General features: G+C 35.2%; 1 protein-coding gene across 7 annotated transcripts in view; it reads left to right on the top strand.

Moving 5' to 3' along the window:
- The window catches only part of pde5ab (phosphodiesterase 5A, cGMP-specific, b), a 101,663-nt gene that overhangs the window by 66,017 nt on the left and 17,771 nt on the right, over positions 1-17,875 (top strand). For 4 of the 7 annotated variants that reach the window (XR_012382424.1, XR_012382425.1, XM_068222294.2 and 1 more), the window contains exons 11-13: positions 255-314; positions 7,366-7,512; positions 17,099-17,224. Coding sequence is in view for 4 of the 7 variants with exons in the window: in XM_068222294.2 (XP_068078395.1) it covers positions 255-314; positions 7,366-7,512; positions 17,099-17,224 (333 nt within the window). In the remaining 3 variants the exon portion in view is untranslated. The remainder of the gene's footprint in view (positions 1-254; positions 315-7,365; positions 7,513-17,098; positions 17,225-17,875) is intronic. The other 3 variants (XR_012382426.1, XM_009303486.5, NM_001123260.1) reach the window with 2 other exon arrangements.

Raw genomic sequence — 17,875 nt, forward strand, 5'->3', positions numbered from 1 at the left:
ACTGAAAATGGGGGATGGTCAACATCGATCCTAGAGGGCCATTGCCCTGCAGAGTTTGGCTCTGACTCTATTTAAACACATCCGCACAAGCTTATCAATGTCTTCAAGGTGACTGGGTATGTTTGATTAGGGTTGGAGCTAACCTTTGCATGACTGAAGTTGCCCATCCCTCTCAATATTGATCAAAGGATGCTATTTTGAACATACTTTGCTGAACCATTAACATTGTGTGCCTTTTTGTGCATATTATGCAGGTCCTCTCTTATCATGCCTCCGCTGCGGAGGAAGAGACGCGGGCGCTCCAGGTAACGGCGGTAAATTACATTTTGTCATTATACCAAATAAAAATATGACATCAGGATTGTGTGTCTGCCATTTAAACTACACTGTGGATGTTGGCCAGTGTTTTCCTGTTATATCGATTCAGGAAACAGATTTCTAATCTGAAATCTGCTTGTTTGAAGGAGCACATACAATGCTACGATTTTGTATTTTTTATTTATTTATTTTTCATTATTTTACTTTTTACTTATTTATATTTTATTATTTTCTCATAGAAATCATTGATGCTTGTGTGGTTGTGGCTCATACTGTGTGAGAGCATATTATGGGCTAACCAGGATCACCTATCAATTTTAACATGTTGTTAAAAAGTTTCAAGATCTGTTGGCTTGAGTTGTGAAGTATGTGCAGTAAAAATAGCCAATCTGTTTATCTATGTGAAGTCAGCTCAGGCACATTCTGAAAACGTGGCCCTATAAACATTTCTAGGGATTTTGAATTATGTAGCCAGAATTATTTATGGCTGCATGTTGTCTTTAAAACGAACGCTACAGGGCGATATGATGCCGCTTACCTCCGTATGGACAACATGTTTCCAGTTTGTCCAGTTAGCTCACTGTGTACGTCAGTGGACTTGAGACGCAGAGCAGAATTGACCGCAATGAGCCTGGGCTATGTGAAGTTGACCAATGAGGAGGATAAACTCATTGAACAGCGAACTCTGTATGATGCCTCATTCATGACAGGGTCTTCAGATATACTATACCACATACATCACACACATTGTGGTGACCAGTCATCCTGGTTTCTGAACACTGAAAGCAATGTTTATAGAACATGAAATTTCATGTGATTGCTTCAGGGTTTGCCAGGTCATGAAATCTCGTTAAATAAAAATGCAGAGTATATCTTCCTCCTCAATATACCCATTTTCATAGGAACTTACTTGTGATCTGTGCATGGACATAAGATCGTCCAATTATAAGAATTGGCACCATGTATGCTCACCTTAAGTCAAAGCTATTGTAAAGTAGCTGAGTGTTCGTATACTCATTGGACATTGGTCAGTTATGCAAATATCTCATTTTAACTCAGTCCAGTTTGGCATGTACAGTAGATGTCAAGACAATCAGGACAATCTACTGAGGTTTGCATTGAGAATTAGAATGGTGAAGAAAGAGGTTGTTGACTTGTCAGACAGGCTAGTCTGAGTATTTCTAAAACTCCAGATGTACTAGGGTTTTCGCACACAACTATCTGGTTTACAGAAAATTGTCCGTAAAAAGAAAAGACATCTAGTGAGCAGAGGTTTTGTGGGAGAGAATGCCCTTAGTGGTATGAGTTCATAGAGAACCTCGACAATACTGAACAGTACAAAACTGAAAAAGTTGATTGATCTGATGTGTCTTGATACTGCTTGAATTTGGCATAAATGAGATGAAAACATTGGTCTGTACTGATGGTGGCTATTATGGAAATAATCCACTTTTCTGTTGTGTAAAACACTGCAAACCACTATGGTTAACAGTTTACAACAGGGGTGCTCAACCATGTTCCTGTTGATCTACCTACCTGCAGAGTTCAGCTGTAACCTTGATCAAACACACCTGCATTTAAATGAAGTGCTACTTTAGATACTACTCAGTTGGTTTAGTTGTGCTTGTTTAGGGTTGGAGCGGAACTCTGCAGAAGGGTAGATCTCCTGGATCAGGGTTGAGTACATCTGGTTTTTACTGGCATCTGAGATCTAACTGGCAACTCACCGCATGATAGTCGGTTGCTCTAACAAGGTTGCTAAAGACCATGGCCATGGTCTTTCACTAGAGCACCTTTTCAGGATCAGAGAAGTGAGGTTTATCTGCAGAGCACTTCACTAGCTGGCCTTTGTTACACTTACCTCCCTAAACCTTACTCCCATCCGGGTCACGACACCAACGTAACCCCGTCGGTTCTAAACCACCAAACCCGCTCCAAGTTGGGATGGAACCAGTAACTCTCCGCATGGGAGTTGATTGCTCTGACAAGGAGGCTAACAGAGGAGTGATGTTTACCAGCACAGCTCTTCACTAGCTGACCTCTTTTACACTAATACAAATATCCATTAGTTTAAAAAAATATATTTAGTTTGATTCACTTTTAGAATGTGCTATTTTGTGAATATTACCATGTCGGAAGGTGAAGAGTGCTGAGGAGTATCTAACAGAAAGTATCAGTGCTGCTAAATTGACTACATTATTAGGTATCTTAAGTTATATTATAGTGAAAGAAAGCTTAGAATTATGATTTCACTTTTATTTATATAATAATCAATAATATATTGATTTAAAACTTAGCATTGAATTTATTTTTTCATTTATAGACTACACACAATTTTTAATATTATAATTTATTTTAAGCTTGTTGTAGCTTGGGAAAAAAGCTGCAGTTTAATAATTTTCCCAGTACTAATTCTGTCATTAGATGCATTTTAGTAAAACATTGGGCTTTAGAAGTCAGTTGCGTTGCACCCTGGCACATTTGCTATTGACATGGTGGACTTTGTAAGAGTAAAAACGGAACACTTCACTAGTAGAAAACAGGTAAACAGAGCATCTGCAGTATGAGGATATAGAACAAGCCTTCTCAATTCGACCTCTTTACTTTCTCTTTACTTTACTTTTACTCTTTACTCATTTACCTTCGTGGATAAGGAAATGGTGGGAACTCACTTCACTGAAGACATCCATTAGCCTACATATTTAATTTAGTTTGTTAAGCGCAAAGATTGTTTTCAAAACTATTTCTAAATTCAGTTTTAATTTACAGCAAAGGAATAAATGAACAACAATAATGAAGAGTAATCAAAAAAACAGTTATATCCAGATACACGTCCTGTTCTTATGTCTCATGGTGATGCATTCGTCTCCAAAACTCAACAGATGGACAAAGCTAAGCTTGTTTTTATGAAAACAAATCTAAATATGCATATAATAAATAATACTAATAGTAATAATAACATTATACAAATGCAAATTCTCATGAATAGACCAACAATGCGCCTTAACACACCTCCTTAGCCCACCCATGAGTCCACAAAGTAGTGGATTTGCTATTTAAACAACGTGGCGCAAAATGTGAAAAAAATTAAAGTTGCGCTGCTAACACATCTTGTGCATTATTGCGCCGGGTGTATGATAGCACCCCTTACTTTGAAAATTCCTGTATTATATCATATAACTCATATTAATGCTGGGAGCTCATACGGTATTATGCTTTTTTTACTTATTACCTTTCATGTTGTGTGTTATGTAGCTATTTATACATTTACATTCAATCATTTGGCAGCATTTAATCAGCTGGCAGAAACTTTTATGCAATACAACTTACAAGCAAAGGTATTACAATTAATTTTAGCAACAAAAACACAACATGTAAATACTTAGTATACTTGCAAATGCTTATGATATAGTCTGATTTATTTAAAAAAATAGGTGACCTCCAAAATCTTTAAACCTTTAAAATAGCATAAGCGCACTTTTAGTTTTTTTTCTCCGGGTTTTTTATTCTACACAGTGTTTGTAAAACAAACCAGGAATTTCGTAGCTTCAGTCACGCTCTGGAAATTTCCCCGAGAGCACAGGTTGCTTGGATACAGCACTCCGATATGGAAAACCTGCACTGATTAGGCCTGCGGGAGTAATCAGGCAATTAAGACACTGGCAGAGGCAGGATTTCAGCTTCAGTTGAGAGTCATTTGCTTGTTAATTACATCAATTACTCTTAAAGTGAAGGTCAGCATGCACATTTACTATTTGTTTTATTCATAAGGCATGTAAAACACACATAGAAATGCTTAATTTGCAGTATGATAGAGTAGTAAACACTAATATCGGTTTGGTTAGTTTATTAATAACTAAATTGTACTTTAAGGTGCCATAAAATGAAAAAGTTATTCTCATATAAATAACTTGGACAAATCAAAACAAAATCTTTACTTTGACGATCTACATGGGATTATTAATATCCAGACTCCAGAGCATTTGATAGGCCACAATGTTTCTTACAATGATATTTTCCACTCATTTTTAAGTTTGTCTAAGCTTCTACTACTTACTATGTATGTGGGACACTTATTTTAAAAGAATAATTAAGCAGTTTTGTGAAGTAGGCAGCTTGCATGATCTTGTCTGTTCCCAACATGTTAGAATGCAAAATGTGGGATATGCAGAAAATTCAGAAACTCAATGCCACATAAGGTCTGTTAAAATGTATCTTTTGTTAATTTATTTTTTATAACTTTTATTTTTATTTAGTTTACTTTTAACAATACAGAACAATAATTTAACAGGACAAAAAGACAAAGAAAAAAAGCCAAACTCATAAGATTGTTACATCTCTTTCAATTACCAAATGGGGATGTCTTTATATAACCTATATATCCAATTTATCCAACACTTCCTAAAAATATCCATTTTCATCCTCAATATAAATGTCAGTTTTTCCATTACATGAATTTCTTCAAGGGCAACATGATTGCGCAGTAGGTTGGCTGTCGCCTCACAGCAAGAAAGTCAGCTGGGCCAGTTGGCATTTCTCTGTGGAGTTTGCGTGTTCTCCCCATGTTGGTGTGGGTTTCCTCCAGTTGCTATGGTTTCCCCCACAGGTCCAAAGACGTGATATAAGCTAAATTTTCTGTAGTGTATGAGTGTGCATGGATGTTTCCCAGTGATGGGTTGTAGCTGGAAGGGCATCCGCTGGATATGTTTGCAGTTCATTCCACTATGGTGACCCCTGATTAAAAAAAGGGAAGGAATGAATAAATGAATGAAAGAAACTGAAACGAAACGAAACCACTGCTTACGTTTCAACGTTGAGTCTTTAAGCCAGTTCCTTGTTATAGTCTTTTTGCATACCACAAGAAGAATCTTAAACACATATTGGTCACCTCTGGGGACAGTGTCCTTAATATCTCCCTTAAACAAAAATATTGCAGTCATAGGAACTCTGTATCCAAACACCTTAGAAATAACATTCTGCACATCATTTCAAAAAGGTTGAATTTTTCCTACAGCTTCAGAAGATATGGGTATGACCTGCTTCTGCCTGAGGTCTGTTTGCTTTTAATCTTGGGTGTTATAAAGAAGCATATAAGGCATTTTCTGGAAAATTCTGTCCAAACTTGTGAACTAGTGGTAGTTGGGTGTATTTCCCACATATCATACCAGCCGTCTTCTGAAATTTTAGACTTTAATTCTTTATCCCATTTTACTTTTACATATAGTGTGGACTGGGACCCATGACTAGGGCCAGACAGAGTCAGCAGACATTTTTTGCTATTTCTGCAGATAATTTTATAAAAATAATCTGCATTTATTTAAAAGTATCATAACTAAAACCTTAATATATATATAATATAAGGTTTTTAACTTATTTAATAATTACAATGCAAATCCAATTAGATCCACTTATTTGGTAAAAAATCAAGTCAATCATATTATATATCTACTAAAAGGCAAAAAATATTAGAAACTGTTAGAAACTGTATTGTAAAAAAATCATATAAACATTTTCATATTAGTCTATATTGTTACTGAAATAAAAAAAAACTGAATAAATGTAAAATTTGACACATTTACACAAGTAAATACATAGACTCAATGATGGACTAAAAATCTGGGTAAATCGGCAGATTTCTGCATGCACAGATTCCGTGTGTGCCTTTGCATGACCGATCAACACTACACGAACAGAGGGGATTACTTTTAGTATTGTGTAATTTTAGGCATTCATCATCATTTTAGTGAGTGAAGAGATATTTTTTATTCTGATTTTCCTTTTTTTTTTATTAAAATAATCTCTTAGCTGTAGATATTTTTAAAAAATCTTGATTGCCAAGTCCAAACTTATCCTTTCATTTTTATAACTTTCCATTTCTTCGTTTTAAATTACACAGCACAGTGATGTTATTCCCTTCTCCCTCCAACATTGAAATGTTGAGTCTTCCTTCCCTGGCTTAAATTCCCTATCCCAAGTAATCCACCTGAGTATTCCAGTTTCTTTCCCCAATTTAAGATGTTTGACCGTTTGAGTCCTTTTGTTAATATAAAGTGTATATTGTAAAATTTGATGCAAATGTTTATGATGAGGCAACAGGCACACATAAACAGCTTGTAGTAAGTGTTTAATACAGGTTTATGCATCAAGTCATATCACACAGCTCTTTTTCAGAAGTGAAAGGATGAGTAAAATTCATCTTTTTAGGTTGAGATTGGTTTTTAATTCCTCTCTCTTTTTTCAGATACGTCAAACCCACAAAATACAACTGTAAATACATCCTGTTTGCAACTTTTGTTGGGTATAATTATAGTTTAGCCTGTATTTTATCCATACACAACTGAGGAACTAACTAGGTTACTCTGGTGATGTAAAGTCAACCTCTCTAGCAATTCAGTTGAAAAGATTGTCATTTAACAAGGCATTGATTTGATAAAATATTTTTCTATCCGCTGAAATATCATAATTTGGCTCATTAATATGTACAACCCTTCCAAATATGGTCAAAACCAACCATATCATATTTGGGCCAATTCCTAGGGTTGGAAATATACCTTTAAAACCATTTCTGGAAAATCTTACCTAAGCCACAAAACTTTGGTGTAGATTTAAGAGATCGGTTTAATGTATGGCACCTTTAATTTATTTACTTAGCTAGCTATTAAAACTATAGCATGTCTGCAGGTAATTCTGGTTTCTGTTTGTCTACTTAAGCACATAGAAACAACAGGAGATAGGACATTATTTATGGGCTCTGCATTAAATGATGGACCATTTTCAGCAAGAGCAGACAAATCAAGCGCAGCACAGCTAAATGCTCATCCTGTGCACTGCAAACTATGCTGATGGCAGCTCATTGATTATTTATGCCTGACAGACAGCGATCTCCTTCCAGGCAGTTTGTTTGTCTGTTGAGTGAGTGAAGTGAATTAGTGAGGCTGTTCAGATGTGTGTGTGTGTGTGTGTTTGCTGTGTTTGTGAGTGACTTAAATGTATTTGACTTTGTGTTCAAGTGTAATATGTAAATATTGGCCTGTCCTACTTCCACAGGCAGCTACGATCCCCTCCGCTCAGTCTCTCAGACTGATGGACTACAGTTTCAGTGATTTTGACCTGACAGATGCTGAGACGACCCAGGCAACCATCCGCATGTTTGTGGACCTCAAGCTTGTGCAGAATTTTCAGATAAAGTACAAGGTACCTGTTATATTCTGTTATTGATACTGAGATCATGTCATTTATAGGGAGAAAAATGTCTTTTGATCTGGGTCAAATACAAATCACACACAAGCACCCATAGCTTCTTAGCAACTGTACTATCTAGAGATGCACCGATCCCAATACTTGTATCGGATATCGGTTCAATACCGCATATTTGTGCTGGATCGGGTATCAACCAGCTGGTATCGATCCAAATCTGATTTTGCGCATGCGCTATATTCTGTGTAATTTATTAGCCAACAAAAACCTTGAAGGTATTATAAGGCACTAAAAAGTTGCCATGTAGGCACACTATATCCTGAATGTTCTGAAGCCATTTTATAGTTTAATGTTAAGTACAGTTGAATATTTACATGCTTAAATTCATGTCGACTTCAGCGCTTCCCTCGCTGCGCCTGTCAATCATTCTCCATTCATTCATAAACAAACTGCGTGTCACATTCGTTTATGACAACACAAAAAAACTTTCAAAGCCTATTTGTAGCAGTTAGTTTAAAAAAAAAGAATTTAATTTAATGCTCCACTGTAATTGTGGTATCACAAACCTGTCATATATTTGCTAAATGTTTAATATAAGTCATTATTTTAAAGGTTATGTGCTGAAGATCTGATTTTTTTTCTCTGTGCTAATGTGCTTTCAATTTTTTCCATCTAAATCACAGCAAGTTTAGGCGAGGGAATGTTATTAAGTAAAACTGCCCTCAGTGCCCTCAAACCTGCAGGAATAAATCAGGCTTTACTAAAACGCTGGTTATTTTACCATCGATTAGGGTCAATAGTAGTAGCCGATTCTTTTACAGATTTCAAAGAAAAATCCTAATATACAAAAGAAGCATTAGCTGGACCACAGCTGATCAGTTTCAATGTCAATCATTCTCCATTCATTCATAAACAAACTGCGTGTCACATTCGTTTATGACAACACAAAAAAACTTTCAAAGCCTATTTGTAGCAGTTAGTTTAAATAATCAGTGGACAAATGGATTTAGTTTTGCATTAAATGGCTCCATTTTGAACTGCCACAAGGAGTTCACTGCTGTTTCCAAACCATGTTGCGCTTTGTGTGTTAGATCAGCAAATCGCATTCGCTATAAAGGAGTAGAAATGGTTATTACCTGCTCTTCACACACAAAGTAGGCCTACCTGAAACTTTAAATTAGGAAAGGCTCAATAATACAGTGGACAGATCCTCAACGCACTGATTTTTTCCCATTGTGCTGCTCTGTTTTGGACCTGTTCGCAGATACTGAAGGGCTGTGTCTTAGTGATGCATCAAGCTCTTCATTCATGCACTGGCTGCACAGACGCGACATGCGCCACTCCGTAAAATTATTCTCACAATGATTTTCTGTTCTCTTATCCTCCCAACTGAGTTTATTCTTCCGAGGAGAATACTTTCAGTACTGTGAATAGATTGTAAAGCCTGGCTGACTGTGGTCGTTTATTAAATTAAGTAAAACTGACGGGCGAAATGTGGATTGTCATTAACAGAAATTATTTAGCCTAATATAGGCTACTCTGGAACTAAGTATTTCACTGTAATATTATTTATAATAATATTTGATTTAACAGACCAGTTTGTGTTTGTGTGCCGGAGCATATAAGCGGACCTTGTTTTAAACTTCATCTCAAATTTTGTTTACTTTGTAGATAACTGACCAACAAAAAATGTAAAAAAAATTAAGATTAAGATACAAAATATACCAAAAGAAATTTGCTCCAAAAAGATATTTTTACAGACAAAAAAATAATTTCAGTCAAAAATAAATGAACAATGAACACAACTGTGTGGGTGGATGATTTGCTTCACTCCATGAAAAGTAAGGATTTAATTTAATGCTCCACTGTAATTGTGGTATCACAAACCTGTCATATATTTGCTAAATGTTTAATATAAGTCATTATTTTAAAGGTTATGTGCTGAAGATCTGATTTTTTTTCTCTGTGCTAATGTGCTTTCAATTTTTTCCATCTAAATCACAGCAAGTTTAGGCGAGGGAATGTTATGAAGTAAAACTGCCCTCAGTGCCCTCAAACCTGCAGGAATAAATCAGGCTTTACTAAAACGCTGGTTATTTTACCATCGATTAGGGTCAATAGTAGTAGCCGATTCTTTTACAGATTTCAAAGAAAAATCCTAATATACAAAAGAAGCATTAGCTGGACCACAGCTGATCAGTTTCAACAACTGATCAAATAATGTAGCCTAATTTACAGCAAGCATCATGTTTTTTGTTAGATTGTGCCATCTGTCATGTACAGTTGAAGTCAGAATTATTAGCCCCCTAAGTTGTTAGTCTCTCAGTTTATTTGTTTCCCTGTTTTCTGTTTAACAAAAAGAATATTTTTTAGCACAATTATAAACAAAATAGTTTTAATACCTCAGTTCTAATAATTAATTTATGTTATATTTGCTGTGATGACAGTAAACAATATTTTACTAGATATTTTTCAAGACACTTTTATACAGCTTAAAGTGATATTTAAAGGCTTAAATATGTCAAGTAGGTTAATTAGGCAGGTTAAGGTAATTAGGCAAGTATAATGATGGTTTGTTCTGTAGACTATCAAAAACAAAAATAGCCTAAAGGGGCTAAAAATTTTGTCCCTAAAATGGTGTTTAAAAAATTAAAAACTGCATTTATTCTAGCCAAAATACAACAAATAAGACTTTCTCCAGAAGAAAAAAATATTATCAAACATGCTGTGAAAATTTCTGTGCTCTGTTAAACATCATTTGGGAAATTTTTTAAAAAAGAGAAAAAAAATTGGGGGGGTAGGTGGTTGGGGCGGTGGGGTGCAAATAATTCAGACTTCAACTGTATAGTAGGCCTATAGGTCTGTTATTTTTACTAAAGAAGAAATATTATTTGAGTTTATCATCAGAACTATAGAACCTGTATTATGCTTTAAAAAAACTAACAGCATGAGCATCCGGATTGGATCTGTATCGGTCGATACTACGAATTTTGGTATTGGGATCGGATCAGTTAAAAAAAAAATTGTATCGTTACATCCCTAGTACTATTTCCTGTCCCAGTTCTTGTTCATGCTTTGTTGAATCTGATATATATTTTTCAGGATGATCAAAAAAGTTAATGTCAAGCCCTGCATGGTAGACTCTTAATCAGAGTATTGTCTTTATCGCAATGAAATCAAATTAATGGTGTCCATGTAAACATACTCAGTGTCACTGTCTGAACGTACAGATTTATACTGGCAACTATTCTATTGCTTTCCTTACTCTTTTAACCAAAATATGGGTTAAAACATGCTAAGATGGATATCTTGACATTTTGTATAATTGCTGTTCATTTAGATAGCATTAACTATCAATACAGTAATATAATTTAATATATTTCAGATGATTTTGCCAAGATGGCCAGTCAGTTTGAGAAAACTCAATATGTATTTAGTTTATTACATAGAGATTCAATTTTGAGTTGTGATTATGGAATGAGTTTATCATTTTACAGTGTCATTAAGCACCTTTAAAAAACAAATTGTCCAATCTTTAGCAACTTCCTTTGAAAATGAGTTTGTCATGTGAGGCAGTAATGTGACCAATACAGCTAACATGCTGGATGACATTGTAAGGCAAATGTTATGGATGCTGTCCATTTCAACAGTTTTTTTGAAGATTAATGTCAGTTTGTACATGCCCATATTGCCTCTCTTCAAGGGACACAGAATGTTTATTGGAAGCTATTGTTTAGGAGGAGAAGCATAGTAGCTTATATAGCTATTTAGTCAAGAACAGTAAAGGAAGGAGGAAAATGCTATTATCACATGACTTTCCTGTGTCAGTTGCATCGCTTTCACTTTTTCTTAATCTTTGGATGCCTAAATGAAAAATGAACAAAATTATCTTGCACAGCCTCAGTCATTTTATCATCATTTAGAACAAGAGGGTCCCCCTGATGATTTGGGGACCCTATACAACTTGTGAACTTTGTGAATATATGAAGTATTAGCCATTAAGATTATGGAGTATTTGCATAGTTTTTTCCCCCTTAATTTGCTAAGTGGAGGTCAGCGAAAATGGAAACTGTGGTTGCCTACATTGTTAAAAATGCATTATGTTCCATAGAAGAAAGAAGACCAAGTTTGTTCTGGTACTTTTTGGTATTTTTTTCCTTTTGCTCTCAAGTTATTGTATAAAAAACATATTCATAGAATAAAGTTTTTGTTACATCAGTATAGAAATTAAGCAAATGCAATTTCTTAACTATGAATAAAAAAAATAATACTTTGGAAGGCATTCACTAAAACCTTACAAGAAGAAAATTAAGACTAACACTCTTTCTTCTGCAGTTTGAAGCATAATTGCTAGATCAGGTTCAGCTGACTATTAAAGCAAAACATCAGCCTTCAATGTGTGACTGGCTGCAACAAGCTCCTTTTATGGCCTTGGGAGTTAAGTGAGGTATCTTCCTGGCAGGACATGAAGTCTCCCTTTCTTTATTGGTTTTCTGGGTGTGATTCACCTCTGACTGAGTGAATGAAAGCAGATCTAATAGAAGACACCACTGTACCGAGCCCTAATCAATCGCAAGCTCTGATGATAAACATATTTTATCGCAAGGACAAATAGAACAAAACGCACAAATGAATTTATTGTAGAAATTAATCTTGTTGGTAAGATAGCTGGACAGCACAGAATAACCCTGACTTAGCTTGTGTTATAATTGCTATGTCTGTGGGACTCTTGTTTTGAAAATGGGACAGGCTGTAAGGAAGAGTAATTGAGCAGTTTTGTGAAGCAGGCAGCCATGCATGATCTCGTCTGTTCTCAGCATGTCAGAATTTACAATGCTGGATATACAGATTGTATATATAAGTATCACCCTTACCATAGAACAGAACGCACATGAATGAATTTTTTTGTATCAATTAATCTTGTTGGTAAAGTAACTGGACCACACACAATTGTATTTAGTCAGTTTTTAACATAATAAAAGTTTAAAGCATAAAAATGTAATAACGCTGGAACTACCAGAATTCTACAAGTACTCGAATGGCCAGAGCTGTCATTCTTGCCATTTATATAAAAATGTACCAAGTTGAATTTTTCCTTCGATTGAGCATTTAAAATAAGTTTGAAATGTCTGTTGTCAAATGTTATGCAGACATTACCTAGTTTTCCTCAATGTAGCCTATAATTGTGTATAAATGTTACATGTTTCCCACTTTGTTCAGCAATGTTGTTTATGAAAGTTAAAAAGACATGTCTGAAGTAAAGTTTTTGCTGTCAGAAAGTTTTTTTTTTTTTTTTTTAGCAAAAAGTAGATAGCAACAGAGACATGAGAACAGCCAAGGCTCATTCTGATTACGTACCCCTATTTACATTTCTAAGAGAGTAAAATACACCTCAAGAGTTATGTTTTTTTGCAGTTTTTGTTTTCGCGAATCAGCGAGTCCGCTGTGTACGCTTATTCAGATCTCAAACGTCTCTCGTGAGTGCCATGTGCACCTGCTGTTCTCACGTAAATCCACCAGAGGCCGCTGTCGACTGACTAACTAACAGACTGACCAACAAACCGATCCCCCCACCCTCATACCCTTTCCAAAACCCAACCAATGGTATTTTAAAAAGCACAGATTGACCCGCCCACCCCCGTTCCCCAAACCCAACCACAGTGTTTATAAAAGCAATCCAGAAAAAGAAAATCTCTCACCTGATCTTTACCACATTTTCAGATTTTATCACATTCTCACCCTGTTATTTACATGTTTGTTTTATTTTTTGCCATTTGTTGTTATGTTTTTGTCTTACCTGTTTTTGCCTTATCTGTTGTCTAACCTGGGCTCGACCCCCGTTGTCGTGGTCAACTCCGCTCTGCATCTCAAATCTGTTCACGTACATAGCAAGCGAACTGGTAACAGCGTTCATTTTAAAGATGAAATTCAGCTATACGTTCCTCTGGCTACATAATTTGCGGTCTCCAGAAATGCATACAGGGCTGTTTTTTCAGAACAAGCTTTTGTTGCATGGGAAAAAGTAACGGACCCTGGATTGCGTGTGGTCAATTTAGATTATATGGTCATTCAAGATAGAAATTCTCAGATCACTTGTAATTTTATTTAACTAACAAAGTTAGAATTAAATATACACATGTTAAGTGAGGATACTATAGTTAAATGGGATTATTTTAACAAAATTATTAAATTACTAAATTTGAAAAAAATTAGCAAAATGTGTACCTACCTACAGCTGTAGTGATAAATAACACTTTAGACCACAGATATCAGTTACACTGAAGTCTCCAGTCATCAGTGGCCTAGAAAAAGCTGCTTTATATTTTACAAGTGGCAGGTTGCCTAATCATATTGAGATCACATGATCGCTTCAATGCTATATCTAGGTAGTCCTTGTATTTTTTTGGGCTCTTTTGGTTGCAGAATAAATAAATCATGGTTTTTGAAATAAGAAATAATAATAGCCCTGTTATGGATTGGCCATCTGTTACGGGTGTTTTACCCATGGTCACCGGGAAAGACTCCAGCATCCCCACAACTCCACAGAGCATATGTGGTTTGGTCAATGGATAGATGGAAATAATAATAGTTGGTGGAAATATCAAGTGGCATCTGCTTTGCAAGATATGGTTTTTCTATATACTTTTAAAATGTTGGTCTTAAATTTAACAACTTATAATAGCAAATGAATATTTTTTTGCATTATGCACAAAAAGAAAAGATTTCACTGTTATATTAAGTTTTTTCAGTCTAGAGTGCTGACATATTTAGGTCAATTCAGAAGTCAGCATCACCTTGGTTTTCTCTACAAAATCCCCAAAGGACATTTCTCTGAATATTGGATTATTTCAGCAAAGAAACAGTGTAACCAAAGAAAAAGAAGTTTGTTATTCTCACATCTTGTTCATGGAAGTATTATCACAAAAATGATCACGAAGCCTAAATAGAAAAGGCAGAAATAATCATTTTTAAAAACCTACGCTAGTCTAAACATTACGACTAAGCTTTGAACAATCTGTTTTTGTTTAAAACATTTTACTAAAGGTTACTGATTGTTTAAGTTAGAATACTTTAAAAAGGGCAATAATGAGCTATAAAGTAGATTTTTTTTATGTCCCTGTATCCCTTTTATATTGAAGTAATAAATATCAGACTAGGGCTGAGAGATATGATAGTACATTTTTAACACAGAATAAATTGTCAATCATAATATATTTTTGTTATTCCATGTATGAATAAGATCAGGTCAGCAATCTGAGGTGAACTTTTACCTGTAATTTAGGTTAAATCTTTTTAATTACTCACTTGAAACTTCGACTGTGAGTACAGAATAGCTATGTGTACAATACCTCTCAGTGTAAGGTAAACAGTCACTCATTATCACTGGTAACTTCTGTTGCACAACAGACAGTAACTAACAGCCTTCCCCAGGTCCTGATGACTACACGGTAACATGACTGATTTATATTAGATTAAGAAAATAAAAAAAGAAAAATACACAAATAACATTATGTTATGACAAAATGTTTTCTCTTATTAGTATAGGTCAGAATATATGAAAAAGGATTGACTTATGGACTGTGACACTCAGCATGTGACACTCAGACACTCAGCTCAGCATGTGCTCTGAGATTTTTTTTTTTTTTTTTACAATTAAACCACTCTGAACTGAACTGAACTAAACTGAATTTAAACTCTGAAAACTGGACTGACTGCTTTGACACAATCTACGTTGTAAAAGTGCTATATGCCACGGTCACAATTAGGAGCAAGAAGATGTTTGAAGACAAATCCAGAGTTGTAGTCAAAAACACAGGTGATGGGTCAGTATAGGCAGGAAGCAGACAACATAAACAAACAAGGCGAGGGTCAAAATCAAGGAAAAGCAAGGCGAGGAAAACGCATTGTAATGTTCACAATCAGTATAACAAGACTCAGAACAGTTGTATGTATGTGTGAGTGCTCTCTTTATAGTCCATGTAATCAGTTCATAAGCAGCTTCAGCTGTGAGTGTTTGCAATCAGACAGGATCTAGGCCAAGCGTGTGAGTGGTGCATGACTGGATCTTGTAGTTTTTTTTGCTGCCAAATTTGTAGTTCGTTAGTGAACTGTGTTTACCAACCATCTGCACTGGCTGGATCGCTGGTGACTGTGATGCTCTACTATATTTAGCAAGATCCAAATAAAAGAAGTAAAGTCATTTTCATTGATGAAGCAGTTAAGTTTTATTTATTTGAACCTTTTTGTAGATTTTCTGGAATAACCAGCTATTTAAATAACTGTATAGTTAAATATGTCAGTATTGTTAAATAAATTACCCAATATATCAGACCTTATTTCAACAATTTCACAAATAAAAACAAAACAAAACAAAACTGTGTGCTATCTGCTGTATTGTTTCCAGGCTTGGGCCAGACAATACTACAAACCCAAATCAGAAAAAAAGGGACAGTATGGAAAATGCAAATTAAAAAAAAGAAAGTAGTGATTTCCAAATTTACTTTCACTTGTATTTCATTGCAAACAATGTGAACACAAAAAAATGTCATGTTTTGTCTGGTCAATTTCATTTCATTTGTAAATATACATCCTTTCCTGTCATTCAGACCTGCAACACATTCCAAAAACAGTTTGGACAGGAGCAATTTAGGGCTAGTAATCAGGTAAATTGGATAAATAATCAAGTGATTTTAAACAGGTGATGTCAACAGGTGATTGTAATTATGATTTGGTACAAAAGCACCATCCAAGAAAGGTCTTGTTCGTTAGAAGCAAAAATTGGCCGAGGATCACCAGTTTGCCATTTGGATACTTCACCTACAACATGGCAGAACATCATTAAAATATTCAAGGAATCTGGAGAAATATCAGGTTGTAAAGGACCAAGGCACTAAGCTGAACAATCGTCATCTCCGATCACGGAGGTGGCACTTCATTAAGAATAGGCATGCATCTATAAGCGATTATCACCACATGAGTTCAGGACTACATTGGCAAACCTTTGTCAATTACCACAACACTTAGTTACATCCAGATATGCCAGTTAAAACTGTACTGTGCCAATAAGCCCTATGTAAACAGTGTTCAGAAGCGCCGTCGACTTTTCTGGGCTTGGAGGCATCTGGGATGAACCATCACACAGTGGTAACATGTCTTGTGGTCAGATGAATCAGTATTAATTATATTTTTGGGGAGAAATGGATGCCATGTGCACTGTACCAGGAAGAATGGAATAAAATTAACCTGAAACACTACATTACTGGGTGTCTTCAGTCCCTAAACATATTTTAAGTATTGTGAAAAGGAATAGAAGCATTACAAAGTGGTATATGCTGTTCCAACCATTTTTAAACAGGAACCAAAATTGGAATGCATGTGTATTTTGAAAAAATCACGAGGAACACAATAAATAATGTTTGTTGTATTGTTTAGAAATCACCACTTTTTTTTTTTTTATTTGCGTTTTCCATATTGTCCCAACTTTTTCTGATTTGGGATTGTAGAACTACCTGCACAACTGTATTTCTTCAATCATAATTTTGTTACCTATAAAATTAACTGGTTAACATTTTCCCATTTGCAGAGTTTGTGTCAGTGGATCTTAAGTGTCAAGAAGAACTACAGAAAGAATGTGGTCTACCACAACTGGAGACATGCCTTCAACACCTCCCAGTGCATGTTTGCTGTGCTGAAGTCTGGCCGTGTTCAGGTCAGTGATAACAAATATCACAAACCCAAGGGTCACTTCAGCAAGCTTATGGCGTACGACTTCACCTTCAGTTCACAAATAAGTAACCATGCTGACACCTATTAACACATTGTGTATGTTCCCTGTAACTAAACAGTAACTAGGACAGAAAACAACTAGGTACAATTTTATCACTTTAATGTATTAATACTTGGATAAAAAACATTTTGTTTACCTTCATTTTAGAGAAATTGTATATTTGAAAACAAAAGAGCCTTAGACTGTTCTCTTTTAAGGAGAGATCGTTTTATAGTTATAAGTAAAAATGAAACTGGCAGAACAGTTTTATTGTGCATTACACTATAAATGTCTTCTGTTGTTTACAGTGGTAGTTAATCATTTGCATTCATACACCTGCTTAGGCTGCTAGAAAATGCATGCTTTCTGTTTGTATTTTATTCATTTTTTATAGTAAACTCTAACATTGACTTTATGTTAATGTTATCAACTTTTGCAATTACTTGCAACTACAAATGATCACTGTGAATGTTTTGTTTACGGCTAGTGTTTTATGAATTGAGAACTACACTCATCGGCCACTTTATTAGGTACACCTTACAAGTACCGAATTGAACCCACTTTTGCTTTCAGAACTGCTTTAATCCTTCATGA

This window comes from Danio rerio, chromosome 7 (assembly GCF_049306965.1).
Source record: "Danio rerio strain Tuebingen ecotype United States chromosome 7, GRCz12tu, whole genome shotgun sequence".
In the NCBI taxonomy this organism is placed as follows: domain Eukaryota; kingdom Metazoa; phylum Chordata; class Actinopteri; order Cypriniformes; family Danionidae; genus Danio; species Danio rerio.